The sequence below is a fragment of the Coregonus lavaretus genome, assembly GCF_964263955.1.
Source record: "Coregonus lavaretus genome assembly, chromosome: 6".
NCBI lineage: Eukaryota > Metazoa > Chordata > Actinopteri > Salmoniformes > Salmonidae > Coregonus > Coregonus lavaretus.
The window spans coordinates 39,492,589-39,509,789 of record NC_139993.1 but is presented as its reverse complement, the minus strand read 5'-3'; the positions used below and the strand labels follow the sequence as shown (position 1 = coordinate 39,509,789).

Below are 17,201 nucleotides of genomic sequence, written 5' to 3'. Positions count from 1 at the left end.
CTTCGGCGATGTCATTTACAAAATAGCCTCCAACACTCTACTCAGCAAATTGGATGTTGTCTATCACAGTGCCATCCGTTTTGTCTCCAAAGCCCCATATAATACCCACCACTGTGACCTGTACGCTCTTGTTGGCTGGTCCTCACTACATATTCGTCGCCAAACCCACTGGCTCCAGGCCATCTATAAATCACTGCTAGGCAAATCCCCGCCTTATCTTAGCTCATTGGTCACCATAGCAACACCCACCCGTAGTCTGCGCTCCAGCGGGTATATCTCACTGGTCATCCCCAAAGCCAACACCTCCTTTGGCCGCAATTCCTTCCAGTTCTCTGCTGCCAATGACTGGAACAAATTGCAAAAATCTCTGAAGCTGGAGACACTTATCTCCCTCACTAACTTTAAGCATCAGTTGTCAGAGCACCTTACCGATCACTGCACCTGTACACAGCCCATCTGAAATTAGCCCGCCCAACTACCTCATCCCTATATTGTTATTTATTTTGCTCATTTGTACCCCAGTATCTCTATTTGCACATCATCTCTTGCACATCATTCCAGTGTTAATACTAAATTGTAAATATTTTGCACTATAGCCTATTTTATTGCCTTACCTCCATAACTTGCTAAATTTGCACACTGTATATTAATTGTATTTCTGTTGTATTTTTGACTTTGTTTTGTTTTACCCCATATGTAACTCTGTGTTGTTGTTTTTATCGCACTGCTTTGCTTTATCTTGGCCAGGTCGCAGTTGTAAATGAGAACTTGTTCTCAACTGGTTTACCTGGTTAAATAAAGGTGAAATAAAAAATAAAAATAAAAAGAGGCGCAAAGCAGCTGAAAGAAATGGAGAAAAGCATGCGAGATCTGAGTGAGGAAAGGAAACAAGGAAGTAGAGCAGCCTCTCCTCCCAGAGGACATTTCATAGATATGGGAGAAGAGCATGAAGAAGCAGTGAGAGAGAGAGAGAGAGAGAGAGAGAGAGAAAGAGTAGGAGGTGGCCAGTACCCACTGATACCCTTACCTAATCTATTGGCGGGGAATGAAAGAGGCCCCAGCAACCTTAGATGTATAACGTATGAACTTGCTCACCCGAACGTAGACGTACATCATGGGTGAGAAAGTAGAGAAAATGAGTTTAAGGTTGTGCCGTTGTTTGATTATGTGATAAGGTTTAATGGGTAATCGGACCATAACTAATGAGGTTATAGAAGTAATGTATAATATAGGTGAGAGATAGTTCAAATGATAGGAATATCATTAAATGTATGCTTATCAACGATAGCAAGTATTTGTTTTATTAATTAGGGCCTAATCAGAGAGAACAGTTAAAGAAATTGAATAGCGAACTGAAATGGCGATAGAGCTGTGAAAATTGAGTTGAGGACAAAGGAGAAAAATGTATGGCTCTGGTTAGCGGAAAAATAAATAAATAGAGACAGTCCAGCGAGTTAGATTGAGCTGTAAGATTTCAAGTAGAGGTCTAAATACTTGACTGGAAGGCAGTGCTTTGATAAATTCTAATTGTTATTACTTTATTCGATAGGTTGCTTAACACCAGTGGTGTATGCAAATAGTTGGTGAATTCTAGAATGATAATTTATTTTCATTACGGGGACCAGGGGATGCAAGTAGCTTTAGCTATTATGCTGAGGGAATAGCACCAACCTATAGTGGGTTCTAGATTTGTTAAATAAACAAACGTATTATTTAAACTAAAGTAATGCAATAGGCTACAATTATAACATTATCAGAAAAAGGCACAATTTAATGTGAAATAGTTATTACAATTATTATTAATAGTTATTACAGTTATTATCATTGATCCAGTAATGATAGAAGGATAGTAGAGGAAAGGCAAGGGATTAAATCTCATTTAGGGAAAGAAGGAGTATGAAGATATATTAGGGAGAAAATACCATTAACTGAGGGATATAAAACGTTTAGCTGAAAAAGACAACAGGAATAATTTACCTTACACCCTAATATAGACATCAGACCACACCAGAAGTAGAGATGGCAGGATCACCAGTAGCAATCATGAAGAGAAGGTTCCCAGAAAATAGTGAAGATATTGGTAATATCTCTAACAAATGAGAAAAAGGACCAGAAAGATAGTAACTAAATGGCCAAAGGAGGGAACATTTGATGTAACCGTGATTGTATTGGCTAAAACATGAAATATGACATTTACAGGGGGGACAGGAACAATAGAAGGGGAGACAGATTTTCCTAGGGGGTTGATCAAATAATTGATAATGGATCATTTGAGATGAGATCACATGTAGCAGATTTAGGGTAATCAATTAAATAATCATTGTATACTCAAGGAATTTTGAGTGGTTTTATGGATTAGTTATGAGGAATTAGATTGATACAAACAATTATTGATGGGTTAGGACTGGGGATATCTGTATCATGTTTTGTGTGTACTACCATCTTTAGATTACTGATGGTAATTGAAGGTTAACAAAATGTATAACCAGGAGAAAGAGATTATCTTATCTCATTGGAATGTTGCCCAGGGCTAGGGGGAGCAGTAGTGAAGTTAGGCAGTATTTAAAAATAAGGGATGGCAATTGGATGATCAATTACCAATATTACCTACAGTAAGTGATTGTTTAGGTAGGTGGTAATATTGACACATGGGCAAAACATGTGTCAAAAGGGGGATGGTAGGATTAAATAATAAATATATACGAAGGAGGGGACAAAATACTTTTTAAAAAAAAGTCAGAAATAGAAATTGAGAGCTGAACACGTGTGAAGATAGTTTATTAACCACACCCGTATGTCAGAGGTTTTGTGCCCCACAGGTGAACTAAAGGAGAAGGTGACCCACTCTATCTAACCAGGTGACTGGTGAGCATCCAGTCCCTAAAGAAGAAAAACTGGAAGCAGGCCTGTTGGGAAGGGCCCTATCAGGTTATATTGGTCACTGCCTTTGCTATTAGAATAGCAGAAAGAGCAACCTGGGTCTACGTTACCCACTGCAAAAAGGTAAGAACACATGCAAGCACCACTGAACACATGCAGAGTTAGAGAGAAGAACTGGACCAATAGGGTCTGGGGATCACCTCTGTTAACGAAGATCTCCTACCCCGACCTATCATCACTGTAGTGTTTTTCTCAGGGTGTGAGTATGGGGTAGTACCAAGCAGAAAGACTGAGGACAGGAGAGGGTTGGCGGTTTTTGGGAATATGGATAACTTGAGTTGCATCAGTCTTGGTAATGGTCTTGATATGTCAAGATCCACCACCAATTGTGCTATGCCCTTACCATTGTTAAGAAGTAAAAGAGAAGAGAAGCGACCCGACATACTGACCGTCAAGGACGAGTGGCCTACAAAATGGGAGTCAGAGAAGGGCAGACTGTCAGAATAAAAATAAGGGTTAGGAACGTAGCCAACGGGTGGGGTACATGTCAATAAGCAAATTGGGATTATAAAATCCTATTATATTAGTGTTCGGCCCCCACGGCGGATTGTTCCTAGACTCAAGTGTTTAAATACACTTGGGGATGGGGAAATGAGACCGAGGGGGACTGAACATCCAGATGGGGGGTAAAGAGAAACAAAGACATCACAAATTATCAATTGGAGATAGTAGTAATGTGACGGACTTAAGTTCGGAAGCACAGGAGAGAATTTTGAACCTTACAGCCCCTGTAACCGATGTGTGGTGGGCGTGTGCCAGTAAAGGAAGTGTAAGGCAGAGAATTCCAAAAGGGTGGCTAGATACATGCACCCTGGTTCTACTGGTTCAGCTAGTTAGAATTAGTCACCAGGAACCAAGGATTAAACAGATGTAGGAGGAGTTTTAACAAGAAGGAGAATAGCCCTATTTAGATGGATGCGATTGGGATACCAAGGGGGGTATCGGATGGATACCGAGCTATGAAACAATTAGGGGAAGGGTTTACTACCACGTTCTTTTGGTGGGTGACAATAAACAAAATTGTGAATTGGATTAATTATATCTATTACGACCAACAACGATTTATTGGCTGGACTAGGGATGCAACAGAAGGGATCTTTGAACAATTATCCGCCATCTCACTCTTATGACTTAGTAAAAAGAGGTTGGCTCTAGATCAGGCAGAAAGGGGTGGTGTCTATAGAATGGTAAGCCATTGTTGTACGTTTATCCCTAACAATACTAGCCCTGACGGGAGCATCACTAAAGCCCTTTTTGGCCTGGATAAGTTATCTGCAGAGATGAAGAGCATGGCTGGAGTGGAGGGTGGTGGGCTGTTCTCCTGGTTGAACGACTGGTTTGGTAAGTACTCAACTATGGTGGTTACTGGATTTCTGACCCTAATCGTTGTGTTCTTGCTTCTGATGTGTTGTGCCGCTTTTATCATCCCTTGCCTCAGAAAGTCAGTCACAGATGTCGTGCATGCTGCTGGTATGATGCCTTTGCTGAAGGCTCAAGAAGGAGATGCAGATACTGAGTCTGGCTTTCGGAGGAAACTGGGGTTGACAGAAGATGACCCTTGGTTTGCTATTGGTGAGGTGGTAGAGTGACACCCTAGTGGGTGTCTAAAGGTGGAATCAAAATTCCCTGTTTGTGTTTTTATGTTTTATAAATAAATTTTAACTATTGTGAATGTTTGTCTTTCCTTATGTGAAGGTTTGAAGTTCCTGGGTGGCTGGTAGCCAACCTAGTACAAGTTAGGTGTAGATGGAAGGACTGAAGGCCTTTTTATTATCATTATTGCCTATTAATAAAAGTGTGATTCTTTTTGTTTGTATTGTATTTTAATGAGTGACACCCTAGTGGGTGTCAAAAGGGGGAATCCTAAATTTCCCTGCGGGTGTGAAAAGGGGGATTGTGGGGGTCTATTTTCTTACAACTAGATGTGATGCCTAGCTTAGAAAGAATACATTAATGATTAAACATAATAGGTTTGTGCTGTACTGATATAGATTGTTTAACATAACAAGCTGTGATTAATGTGAGGAACCGTTAGGGGGTAGGCTGAGACAGACTTGTGATTCACACAGACACACACACTGCCTCTTTGTTAAACCGCTCAAGGACAAAGTACTGCAACATGAAGAAGAAAACTATGTCTGAGGTTGCTGACTCGAGACAAGTTGTAAAGATAACAACTAAAGCCCGGCAACAGTGAAGCGCCAAGGGACTGGGACCAGCCTGTGCGCCATCGATAGGTTGGGTAAGTTTAAACCACACCTAGCCTCTACTCTGACAGGCCCAGCAGGGAGCGGGAACTCTCTCTGTCAGAGTATTTAAAGAAGAACTTATAACAAAAGCTCAGTTCTCTGACTGCCCTGCGTGGTTTTTCAGTGGGCCCGAATATACGAACATCATATTTACCATTCAAGTGTTTGCATTAATTAAAATACAAGTCTATTTTAGAAGACGTGTATTGACCTCTTTTTGTTCCTATACCAGATTTGAATTGACGCAACTTAACAGTAATAACCTAACCATTACGAAACTTCTATTCGATCAAATAAGCCTCACGTAGCAAATTAGCAATTAAATTTTTTGTTGACCAAATTCGTGGACAGATTTTGGGCAGAGTAAACCCTCGCTTCGCCTCTTCTTCTCTGCTGTGTGCCTGTGGAACTTTATTGCCCATGTGGGAAATATGAAGTGCTGCTTGTAGCGAACTGTTACAGAAAATTCAGTGAAGTGAGTATGATTTACAGTAATTGTCAGTCTATAAATGAGCTGTTTCGGTGAAGTATTTTACTAAGCGAGATTCCATTGGATATGGTATGATATTTATTAGCACATTTAGCTAGCTAGCCATGTTATCAAACATCTTCACTAGCTAGCTTGCTGATTTTGTAACGGTAAAGCTAGTTAGGCTGCTAGCCTGAAACGCATAGTTGATGTGAACCAGCAATACAGCTGGCTAGTTTTATTTACATTTACGTCATTTAGCAGATGCTCTTATCCAGAGCGACTTACAAACCAGGTGGCGAATCGCATCTCTGCATGTCTGGCAGACATATCAGTATGGATGACGGATCACCACCTCAAGCTGAACCTTGGCAAGACGGAGCTGCTCTTCCTCCCGGGGAAGGACTGCCCGTTCCATGATCTCGCCATCACGGTTGTGTCCTCCTCCCAGAGTGTGAAGAGCCTTGGCGTGACCCTGGACAACACCCTGTCGTTCTCCGCTAACATCAAGGCGGTGACCCGATCCTGCAGGTTCATGCTCTACAACATTCGGAGAGTACGACCCTGCCTTACACAGGAAGCGGCACAGGTCCTAATCCAGGCACTTGTCATCTCCCGTCTGGATTACTGCAACTCGCTGTTGGCTGGGCTCCCTGCCTGTGCCATTAAACCCCTACAACTCATCCAGAATGCCGCTGCCCGTCTGGTGTTCAACCTTCCCAAGTTCTCTCACGTCACCCCGCTCCTCCGCACACTCCACTGGCTTCCAGTTGAAGCTCGCATCTGTTACAAGACCATGGTGCTTGCCTATGGAGCTGTGAGGGGAACGGCACCTCCGTACCTTCAGGCTCTGATCAGTCCCTACACCCAAACGAGGGCATTGCGTTCATCCACCTCTGGCCTGCTGGCTCCCCTTCCTCTGCGGAAGCATAGTTCCCGCTCAGCCCAGTCAAAACTGTTCGCTGCTCTGGCACCCCAATGGTGGAACAAGCTCCCTCACGACGCCAGGACAGCGGAGTCACTCACCACCTTCCGGAGACATTTGAAACCCCACCTCTTTAAGGAATACCTGGGATAGGATAAAGTAATCCTTCTACCCCCCCCCCCCCACAAAAAAAAACAAAATAATTTAAAAAAAAACAATTATTAGTAAAAATTATTACAAAAAAAAAACACAAAAAATAAATGGAGGGTGGTTATCCAACTGGCAATAGGGTGAATGCACCAATTTGTAAGTCGCTCTGGATAAGAGCGTCTGCTAAATGACGTAAATGTAAATGTGAAAATTGTTTGTTGATTGGATTCAGTGTTTTTTTTTGTTTTTTTTACTAGATATGTGCAATAGCTAACTACATACTCTGTTAATTCACTTAACATCCTCACCTTTTCTGATATTCTCCCCCTTTTCAGATACAGTAACTACATCCATTATTCTCAGAATGGCAAGTGAGCAGGAGGTGGCAGCAGTGGGCAAGATTCTGGTCAACCCAAAGCAGGACCTGACAAAATGATTCAGAGCACTCTTCACCCTGCGTAACCTGGGTGGACCATAGGCCATCGAATGGATCAGTCAGACTTTTGTGGTAGACTCTGCTCTGTTGGAACATGTGCTGGCATATTGCCTGGGCCAAATGCAGGATGAGAGAGCCATCCCCACGCTAGATACTGTTCTAAAAGACACAGCACAGGAGCCTATGGTCAGGCATGAAGCAGGTCAGTATGCAGGCTCATGAGTCCACTCTCATTCATATACATACTGTATTGATAAACATATTCACAGATAATTAATGTAATAGTGCTTATCTAAACGGTTAACTGTTTTAATGTTTTATTTATTTAGGGGAAGCATTAGGAGCTATTGGGAACCTCAAGGTCCTTGACTTACTGAAAGAGTACTCGGAGGACCCAGTCATCGAGGTAAAACGAGGCATATTGGATAGAAATATAAGTAGCAAAGAGATTATGTGAAAATCAAACATCACACAGCACTTTCATTTACATATAGTCATATTCCAACCCGAGTTAAGCGTGCGTAAGTGGAACATAATGCTCTTTTTATGCACTTTTCTCTCTGCATATTCTGACCTTGAACTTAAACCTGAGAATATTATGCTATTCACCAGCTATTCGTTTGGGGTGGTGATTGAGTAAATGAAGGTGTGGCGGAGGTGTCTACAGATATGCCGTATTCTGACCTTGACTTAATTACACCACCTTGCCCAAGGAAACCATGAATAAGGTCTAGTGACCTACTGGTTCTAAGTGGAACACCATTCTCCATGCACTGTAATTTACAACTTGATTATAGCAAGGTAAATGAGTAATCCGTTTGGATAAGGCAATTGTAAATATAAATGACACTTGTTTTACAGTGCATTCGGAAAGTATTCAGACCCCTTGACTTTTTACACATTTTATGTTATAGCCTTATTCTAAAATGGATTAAATAAAAATCTTCATACTACACACAATACCCCATAATGACAAAGCAAAAACAGGTTTTTAGAAATGTGTAGCTCAGTTGGTAGAGCATGGCGTTTGCAACGCCAGGGTTGTGGGTTCGATTCCCACGGGGGGCCAATATGAAAAAAATAAAAGTATGTACTCACTAACTGTAAGTCGCTCTGGATAAGAGCGTCTGCTAAATGACTAAAATGTAATTTTTAAAATAAAAAATAAAAAACATAAATACGTTATTTACATAAGTATTCAGACCCTTTGCTATAAGACTCAATATTGAGCTCCGGTGCATCCTGTTTCCATTAATCATCCTTGAGATGTTTCTAGAACTTGATTGGAGTCCACCTGTGGTAAATTCAATTGATTGGACATGATTTCGAAAGGCACACACCTGTCTATATAAGGTCCCACAGTTGACAGTGCATGTCAATGCAAAAACAAAGCCATGAGGTCGAAGGAATTGTCCGTAGAGCTCAGAGACAGGATTGTGTCGAGGCACAGATCTGGGGAAGGCTACCAAAATGTTCTGCAGCATTGAAGGTCCCCAATAACACAGTGGCCTCCATCATTCTTAAATGGAAGAAGTTTGGAACCACCAATACTCTTCCTAGAGCTGGCCGCCCGGCCAAACTGAGCAATCGGGGGAGAAGGGCCTTGGTCAGGGAGGAGACTAAGAACCTGATGGTCACTCTGACAGAGCTCCAGAGTTCCTCTGTGGAGATGGGAGGGCCTTCCAGAAGGACAACCATCTCTGCAGCACTCCACCAATTAGGCCTTTATGGTAGAGTGGCCAGACGGAAGCCACTCAGTAAAAGGCACATGACAGCCCGCTTGGAGTTTGCCAAAAGGCACCTAAAGGACTCTCAGACCACGAGAAACAAGATTCTCTGCTCTGATGAAACCAAGATTGAACTCTTTGGCCAAGCATCACGTCTGGAGGAAACCTGCCACCATCCCTACGGTGAAGCATGGTGGTGGCAGCATCATGCTGTGAGGATGTTTTTCAGCGGCAGGGACTGGGAGACTAGTCAGGATCGAGGGAAAGATGAACGGAGCAAAGTGCAGAGAGATCCTTGATGAAAACCTGCTCCAGAGCTCTCAGGACATCAGACTGGGGCGAAGGTTCACTTTCCAACAGGACAACGACCCTAAGCACACAGCCAAGACGACACAGGAGTGGATTCGGGACAAGTCTCTGAATGTCCTTGAGTGGCCCAGCCAGAGCCCGGACTTGAAAATAGCTGTGCAGTGACGCTCCCCATCCAACCTGACAGAGCTTGAGAGGATCTGCAGAGAAGAATGGGAGAAACTCCCCAAATACAGGTGTGCGAAGCTTGTAGCGTAATAACCAGAAGACTCGAGGCTGTAATCCATTTTAGAATAAGGCTGTAACGTAACAAAATGTGGAAAAAGTCAAGGGGTCTGAATACTTTCCGATTGCACTGTACAGTAATATTTCTGTAAAACAAACCAAATCTCACTTTTCTTGTTACCTCAGGGTCATTCTTGGGGGACACTTTGAAATGATGCACACTGTCATCGAAGCACTTGAGGGTGAAAAAGCAGTGGTCTCTGGCTTTGATCTGAAAAAGAAAATAGTAAAACACAATGTCATATTCTACCCTAATATTCCAGTAAATGCTGTCACCATGTTAAATCTGATGAGAGAACAAACAATCATGGCCTACCAAACAGTGGGCTTGGGTCAGGGGCTTCAAATCAAATCAAATCAAATTTTATTGGTCACATGCGCCGAATACAACAGGTGCAGACATTACAGTGAAATGCTTACTTACAGCCCTTAACCAACAGTGCATTTATTTTAAACAAAAAAGTAAGAATAAAACAACAACAAAAAAGTGTTGAGAAAAAAAGAGCAGAAGTAAAATAAAGTGACAGTAGGGAGGCTATATATACAATAAAATAAAGTGACAGTAGGGAGGCTATATATACAGGGGGGTACCGTTGCATAGTCAATGTGCGGGGGCACCGGCTAGTTGAGGTAGTTGAGGTAATATGTACATGTGGGTAGAGTTAAAGTGACTATGCATAAATACTTAACAGAGTAGCAGCAGCGTAAAAAGGATGGGGTGGGGGGGCAGTGCAAATAGTCCGGGTAGCCATGATTAGCTGTTCAGCCTTGTCTTCGGACATTGGCAGCTGCATCCAACCTTAGGAGGCAGAGAGAGAGACAATAGGTGTAAGAATCTAGAATGGGCAAGGGTGTCCTTTAGCAGTTGAATCTAACTTAAGATTCACATCATAGAACTTCAGGAAGAGGTTAAAATGACCAAGCTTGTGTCTAAAGAAGAAGAGAGAGCACCTACTGTTTAGAGTACCAGGACAGAACCCCATCTTGGAGGACCACCCAGTAGGAACGCCAGCCTAAAAACCGGGAACTCTGACAGAAGGTTCAGGACAGGAAGAGTTTGTGTTTATACGTCATCAGTCACATACATGAAAATGTTATTAAGTGATAATAAGCTTTTCACTGTTGACAACAAGAGTGGAAATAGTGGAATCATCTGCAAACGACTGTACCATCCAAAGGGCTCCTTCAAACATCTGAACATGGTGAGTCATACCCTTTGAGACACAGTTTAGAGACAGCAACCATTACAAATGTTTTCTCCAACAATATAATGTGCGGTCAAGTAAGACTTATAATTTTCTTACATAACAAATCACTTTAGCACTCACTTTATGAACATTGCCTTCCAGGATCTGCTTTATCTCTGTTGTTGGCGAGGTCAAACACAGTCTGACTGAGCCCATCTTTACCCTTCTTTAGCAGTTTCAGGGCACATAGCTTCTGACCACGGTAGGCAGCACAGTGCAGTGGGGTGTTACCCAAGAGATCACAGCAGTTCATGTCTGGAGGCTTTTTGTAACAAACATTTTTACAAACACCGATTCAGGTGCTTCTTTTTGGCCAACATAAAATAAGTTAAACTATTCTGAATATGTTGTGGACATTACACATTTTATTAATATGTTATGGACATTCACTGACCTTCCAGCATGCTTTTGATCTCCCCATTCTGAGTGACATCTTTAGGAATCTGTGCTGTTCCATTGATGACAGTGGCACATGCATCATAGCTTAGCAGCAACATGACAACCTCCTGAACAATGCATGATTTAGTGAATTAATAAATGCATGCAGGAACACTCAAAAATCAATATCAAAGTCAAACATGCATATAAAATTAAGAATAAACTCAAATAAAACAGATGTATTTTTTAAAATATTTTTTTTACAGTTTGGTACCTTTCTTCCAGTGAAGGCAGCTTTGTGCAGTGGTGTGTCTCCCACATTATTGGGCAAATTAACATCCGCTCCGGCCTGCAGGGAATATTCAACAGACACGCATTAATTCTGCAAAAAAAATTGTTTAAACAATCATCCATCTCCTTATTAAAAATAAAGATGCTTCTTACAGTACCTTGAGTAATTCCTCCACCACAGCTCTGTGTCCAAAGTAACAGGCCAGGTGAAGAGGCGTCCATCCCAGGTTAGACTTACTCTTACCTGAGGACAGATTAGACACACTCACATTTCTGCCAAGCATTCCTATGTGTAGATAGAGAACAGTAACTGCAACCATCCTGCAGGATTATGCCCCTGGGCTTAAAGTTAGCTAAACAATTTTTCTAGACCAACAATCAAAATAGATTAGACACACTCAAATTCCTCAATACTGTAGTATACTAATGAAGAGCTTTGCTCATTCAAATAACTGACCAGCAGCAAGCAACTACTTACCTTTGCTTTTGATGTTGGCTTCTTCTTTAATCTTGGACATGAGAAGCTTCTGGATGCCTGGAAGATCCCCATTCCTGGCATGACGCAGAAACTGGGCCTCTGGATCCAGATCCTCCATAGATAACTGAACAGATAGATAACTGAACAAGAAGTACAGAAAGAAGATCACAGCACTGAAAGACTGTCAGATTTAGGCTACTACTCCTAATACTGATATAAATTGCACATTCAACAAAACTGAAAATCAGATCTAGGTGGTCAAATGTAGAGATGATACAACAGTGCTCGAGGAAAATTCATTGTCTAGGCTGTTCCAGCAACCAGAGAGCAGCACCATACATACAGTATTCACATTGTGACTCTCAAGAAGCAAATAAACTTTGCTTTAAATCGTGGACTAAAATTAGCCTAGTTCGTCACTTGGATTGCAGTAGTAAAGCAAGATTAAAGGGTCTGAATACTTTCCGAATGCACTGTATATGCATATTCGTTTGTTTCAACACCAATTGGTAGATTCAAAAATATTCTGATCTTGTAGATAATTTAGGGTTAATACAGTATTTATTAAATCATAAAAAATGAAAATAAAGGTTTGGAGACCCTGTACGCACAAAATATATTGATGATAAAAAAATACAATCGTTTGATTCATCCAGAAAGTTGCCATATTCAGTTCTTGAACCCATGGTAATGTTGGAAGATTAGTGTACATAGAATTATAATATGGAGAATAGTGTACAATAGTAGGCTATACCCTCGTCTATTGCCTGAATTAACAGTTTGGTTAAAACTGTTACGGCTTGGTTTGCGCTCCATAACAATTTAGTCAGCCTACTGTTAATAATGATCCTCAACTACATGGCCGTGACAGTGTTTACAGAGGCTCAAATTAAGTTAAATTAAACAATGTAATTAAATGGAATGATAATGTAGGCTGTACCAACTGAAGGGAACTAACAGTAAACTGACGGTCGATACTGATAGTGGCTAATATTTAATATGATAGAAATAGGAAACAGAGAATGTTGGAGTAGCCTATAATTAAGACATTCGAGAGTGCCCATCCTTTACTGTGGGAAACGTGAGATGTTGATATGCTTCAGTTTGCTGCCATATGACTGGTTTCATTTTTGTCTCCAGCTATTATGAAGGTAAAATAGATATATAGTGCATTCGGAAAGTATTCAGACCCCTTGACTTTTTCCACATTGTTACGTTACAGCCTTATTCTAAAATGGATGAAATAGCCCCCCCCCCCCCCCCCCCCCCCCATCAATCTACACACAATACCCCATAATGACAAAGCAAAAAACTGGCTTTAGAAATTTTGTAATACATTAGCAAAAATGTATAACCTGTTTTTGCTTTGTCATTATAGGGTATTGTGTGTAGATTGATGAGGGGAAAACATAATTTAATCAATTTTAGAATAAGGCTGTACATAACAAAGTGGAAAAAGGGAAGGGGTCTGAATACTTTCTGAATGCACTGTATTTACACTGAACAAAAATATAAACGCAACATGCAACAATTTCAAAGATTTTACTGAGTTACAGTTCATATAAGGAAATCAGTCAACTTAAATAAGTTAATTAGGCCCTAATCTATGGATTTCACACGACTGGGAATACAGATATGCATTCGTTGGTCACAGATTTGTGTGGATCAGAAAACCAGTCAGTATCTGGTGTGACCACCATTTGCATCATGCAGCGCGACACATCTCCTTCGCATAGAGTTGATCAGGCTGTTGATTGTGGCCTGTGGAATGTTGTCCCACTCCTCTTCAATGGCTGTGCTAAGTTGCTGGATATTGGCGGGAACTGGAACACGCTGTCGTACACGTCGATCCAGAGCATCCCAAACATGCTCAATGGGTGACATGTCTGGTGAGTATGCAGGCCATGGAAGAACTGGGACATTTTCAGCTTCCAGGAATTGTGTACATATCCTTGCAACATGGGGCCGTCCATTATCATGAAACATGAGGTGATGGCGGCAGATTAATGGCATGACAATGGGCCTCAGGATCTCGTCACGGTATCTCTATACATTCAAATTGCCATCGATAAAATGCAATTGTGTTCGTTGTCCGTAGTTTATGCCTGCCCATACCATAACCCCACCGCACTCTGTTCACAACTTTGACATCAGCAAACTGCTCGCCCACACGACGCCATGCACGCTGTCTGCCATCACCCCGGTACAGTTGAAACCGAGATTCATCTGTGAAGAGCACACTTCTCCAGCGTGCCAGTGGCCATCGACGGTGAGCAGGGCCTAAAATTCACTTTTTGGTCCACCAGCCACTGTGGCAGATACAGTAGATGAAAACATCTACCAGCCAAAATATGTTTTTGCCATAATGACATAAAAAAATGAATGATTACCATGCTTTGTAATGTTTCTAAAACAAGAAATGTATTAGTAAGAAGTAAAGTGGTATATTGCTCAATTTCAGCTAGCCCTTTAAGGGGGGGAGGTTACCGTGGTAACGGGGCCACTCGAGTCCTGTCGTGTGAGAGAGAGATTTGGGATCTGACTAGGGCATCTCTTCGCTATTAGTAGAAGCAGCAGACTCAAACGAATGTTGAAAAACAATCAAGCTTGTGAACAATACCATGTAAATGGCCAAGAAACACGAGGTCTAACTTTGTAGAATTTCAAGTGAATTAGACTTACTTTTATGCCAAAAATGAATCTATCAGCACTTCACTCAGTGAGCTCAGCTCCCCTGCCAGGCAGTGTTGCTGCGCAAGGTGAGATATAGGATTAGTATTTATTTGTGCAATTAGCAGCTATGAAACAAAACAGCAGGAATACTTTAAAAACAGCTACTGCAGCATTTTTCTAACTAACTCGTACGTGTGCTTATACTTGACTTTTTGCTATTTTTATTCACAAATGTAATGCTCCCACTGTAGAGTATTGCAAATTGACTACCCGCCAATGTGGCTGGTGAAATAGACATTCTTACCCGCCAATACCTACATTTACCTGCATTTACCTGGTGGCAGGTGTTAATTTTATGCCCTGAAGGTGAGCATTTGCCCACTGAAGTCGGTTAAGACGCCAAACTGCATTCAGGTCAAGACCCTGGTGAGGACGACGAGCATGCAGATGAGCTTCCCTGAGACGATTTCTGACAGTTTGTGCAGAAATTCATCAGTTGTGCAAACCCACAGTTTAATCAGCTGTCTGGGTGGCTGGTCTCAGAAGATCCCGCAGGTGAAGAAGCCTCATGTGGAGGTCCTGGGCTGGCATGGTTACACATGGTCTGCGGTTGTGAGGCCGGTTGCACGTACTGCCAAATGTGCTTATTTTAGAGAAATGAACATTCAGTTCTCTGGCAACAGCTCTGGTGGACAATTCCTGCAGTCAGCATGCCAATTGCATGCTCCCTCAACTTGACCTCTGTGGCATTGTGTTGTGTGACAAAACTGCACATTTTAGTGGCCTTTTATTGTCCCCAGCACAAGATGCACATGTGTAATGATCATTCTGTTAAATCAGCTTCTTGATATGCCACACCTGTCAGGTGAATGGGTTATTTTAGCAAAGGATAAATGATCACTAACAGGGACATAAACAAATTTGTGCGCAAAATGAGAGATACGCCTTTTGTACATATGGAACATTTCTGGGATCTTTTATTTCAGCTCATGGGTCCAACACTTTACATGTTGCGTTTTATATTTGATACCTAATATTCTGAACCTGTTCTCAATATATTCTACAAAATTCTAACTAAAAGGAATGGCTTAAGATGAATGTACTGAAAACCCTATTGAATGAACTCCAAGATTAAATCTGTTGTCCAGCAAGTGGGAGGGTTTTCAGCAGTTGAATTACATTTATTCAGAGCGCGCAAGGTAGCCACACCTGCAGAGAGCGTTACGCGACTGAATAAGGTAAGTCTGAATACCAAATACTGAAGTGTGTAGGAAAGGCATGATTAGGAAAAGTGTTACATTTCCTAAGTCTGAATCGGCCCCTTGGACGAGTACAGTGCCTGTATGATGGTCATGACAGTACTCTCGTTCTCCTCTAGGTGGCAGAGACGTGCCAGTTGGCTGTCAGGCGGCTGGAGTGACTGATTTCTGGTGGGGACCAGAAAGGAGAGGAGGGCACCGATGGAACCTCTACTGTTCTGTGGACCCTGCTCCCCCAGCCCAGAGGAAGACTGTACCTGAGCTGAGGACACAGCTCCTGGATGAGCGCCTGCAGCTGTTTGAGCGCTACAGGGCCATGTTTGCCCTACGCAACCTGGGCAACAAGGAGGCTGTCCTGGCTCTAGGAGATGGTGAGAGAGACTGGCAGTCATTCTTAAACTATGCTGTCTATGGCAAATGTCAATAAAGGAGTGAATTAGTAGCATTCAGAAGGGCTTATTTTGGGCAAAATGTGCAGCCACATAATTCGTATTCACATAAGCTAATTTTCTTGTCCTGAATTATTACATAACCCTCCACTATCAGCGTCTCTGAAAACACCCACTCACTCAACCCTTTGTAATCCTTCACAGGTCTTCAGTGTAGCAGTGCCTTGTTCCGCCATGAGATCGGGTACGTCCTGGGTCAGATCCAGCACCCAGCCATCATCCCCCAGCTGCAGGCAGCTCTGGAGCTGGAAGGGGAGAACGCCATGGTGAGGCACGAGTGTGCCGAGGCCATGGGCGCCATAGGCAAGGAGGAGTGTATGAAGATCCTGGAGCGTTACAGGAAAGACGCAGAGCGCGTGGTAAAGGAGAGCTGTGAAGTAGCCCTGGACATGCTGGAGGATGAGAACGGCACACGGTTCCAGTACGCTGACGGACGACCACGACTGCAGGGGGAGCAGTGAGGGCCAAACAGCAAGCATGGACATTGGACGCTATAGGAGAACTGCTATACAGCGCTATAAGAGCTTTTCACAGATGTCATAACTCATGATGACTTATACACATTTTCACTAATTGAAACTATCTTGACTCTTGCCTGTGATTATTGGCCTCTGAGACAAGGCAGTGTAATAATTATATTACAGTACATTTTGAGCCATGTTTTGGTTTGTTTATTCATTGTTTTCATGGAAGCTACATGAATAATATTGTCAAGATAATTGAATACCTTTCCCCCAAAACTCAGTGAACCGTTCACATTTATCTTTAATTCAGAATGATCTGATAAGCATCTGAAATCAGATTGTTAATCCACTTTTCTGCTCTGTCATATCATTGATTTTTATCTCGAATTAAAATAAAGGTAATAACATTGTTGTATTGTCTCAATGGTGTCGCTTAACACGATCATGACAATAGCGTGCCTGTGTTCTATCC

The 17,201-nt window shown here is 42.1% G+C and overlaps 1 protein-coding gene and 1 pseudogene across 2 annotated transcripts in view; one reads left to right on the top strand and one right to left on the bottom strand.

Moving 5' to 3' along the window:
• osbpl1a (oxysterol binding protein-like 1A) overlaps positions 1-11,646 on the bottom strand; it is a 49,509-nt gene extending 37,863 nt beyond the window's left edge. Inside the window, exons 1-3 of the mRNA XM_084164188.1 lie at positions 11,565-11,646; positions 11,390-11,464; positions 11,132-11,243 (exon numbers count right to left, since the gene is read on the bottom strand). Coding sequence (XP_084020314.1) covers positions 11,132-11,234 — 103 coding nt within the window. The 5' untranslated portion in view covers positions 11,235-11,243; positions 11,390-11,464; positions 11,565-11,646. The remainder of the gene's footprint in view (positions 1-11,131; positions 11,244-11,389; positions 11,465-11,564) is intronic.
• Positions 7,098-16,726, top strand: LOC311131292 (deoxyhypusine hydroxylase-like; annotated as a pseudogene). Its single transcript has 4 exons — positions 7,098-7,371; positions 7,499-7,575; positions 15,936-16,187; positions 16,410-16,726. The product of its transcript is annotated as a deoxyhypusine hydroxylase-like (transcript).
• The last annotated feature ends 475 nt before the right edge of the window (positions 16,727-17,201 follow it).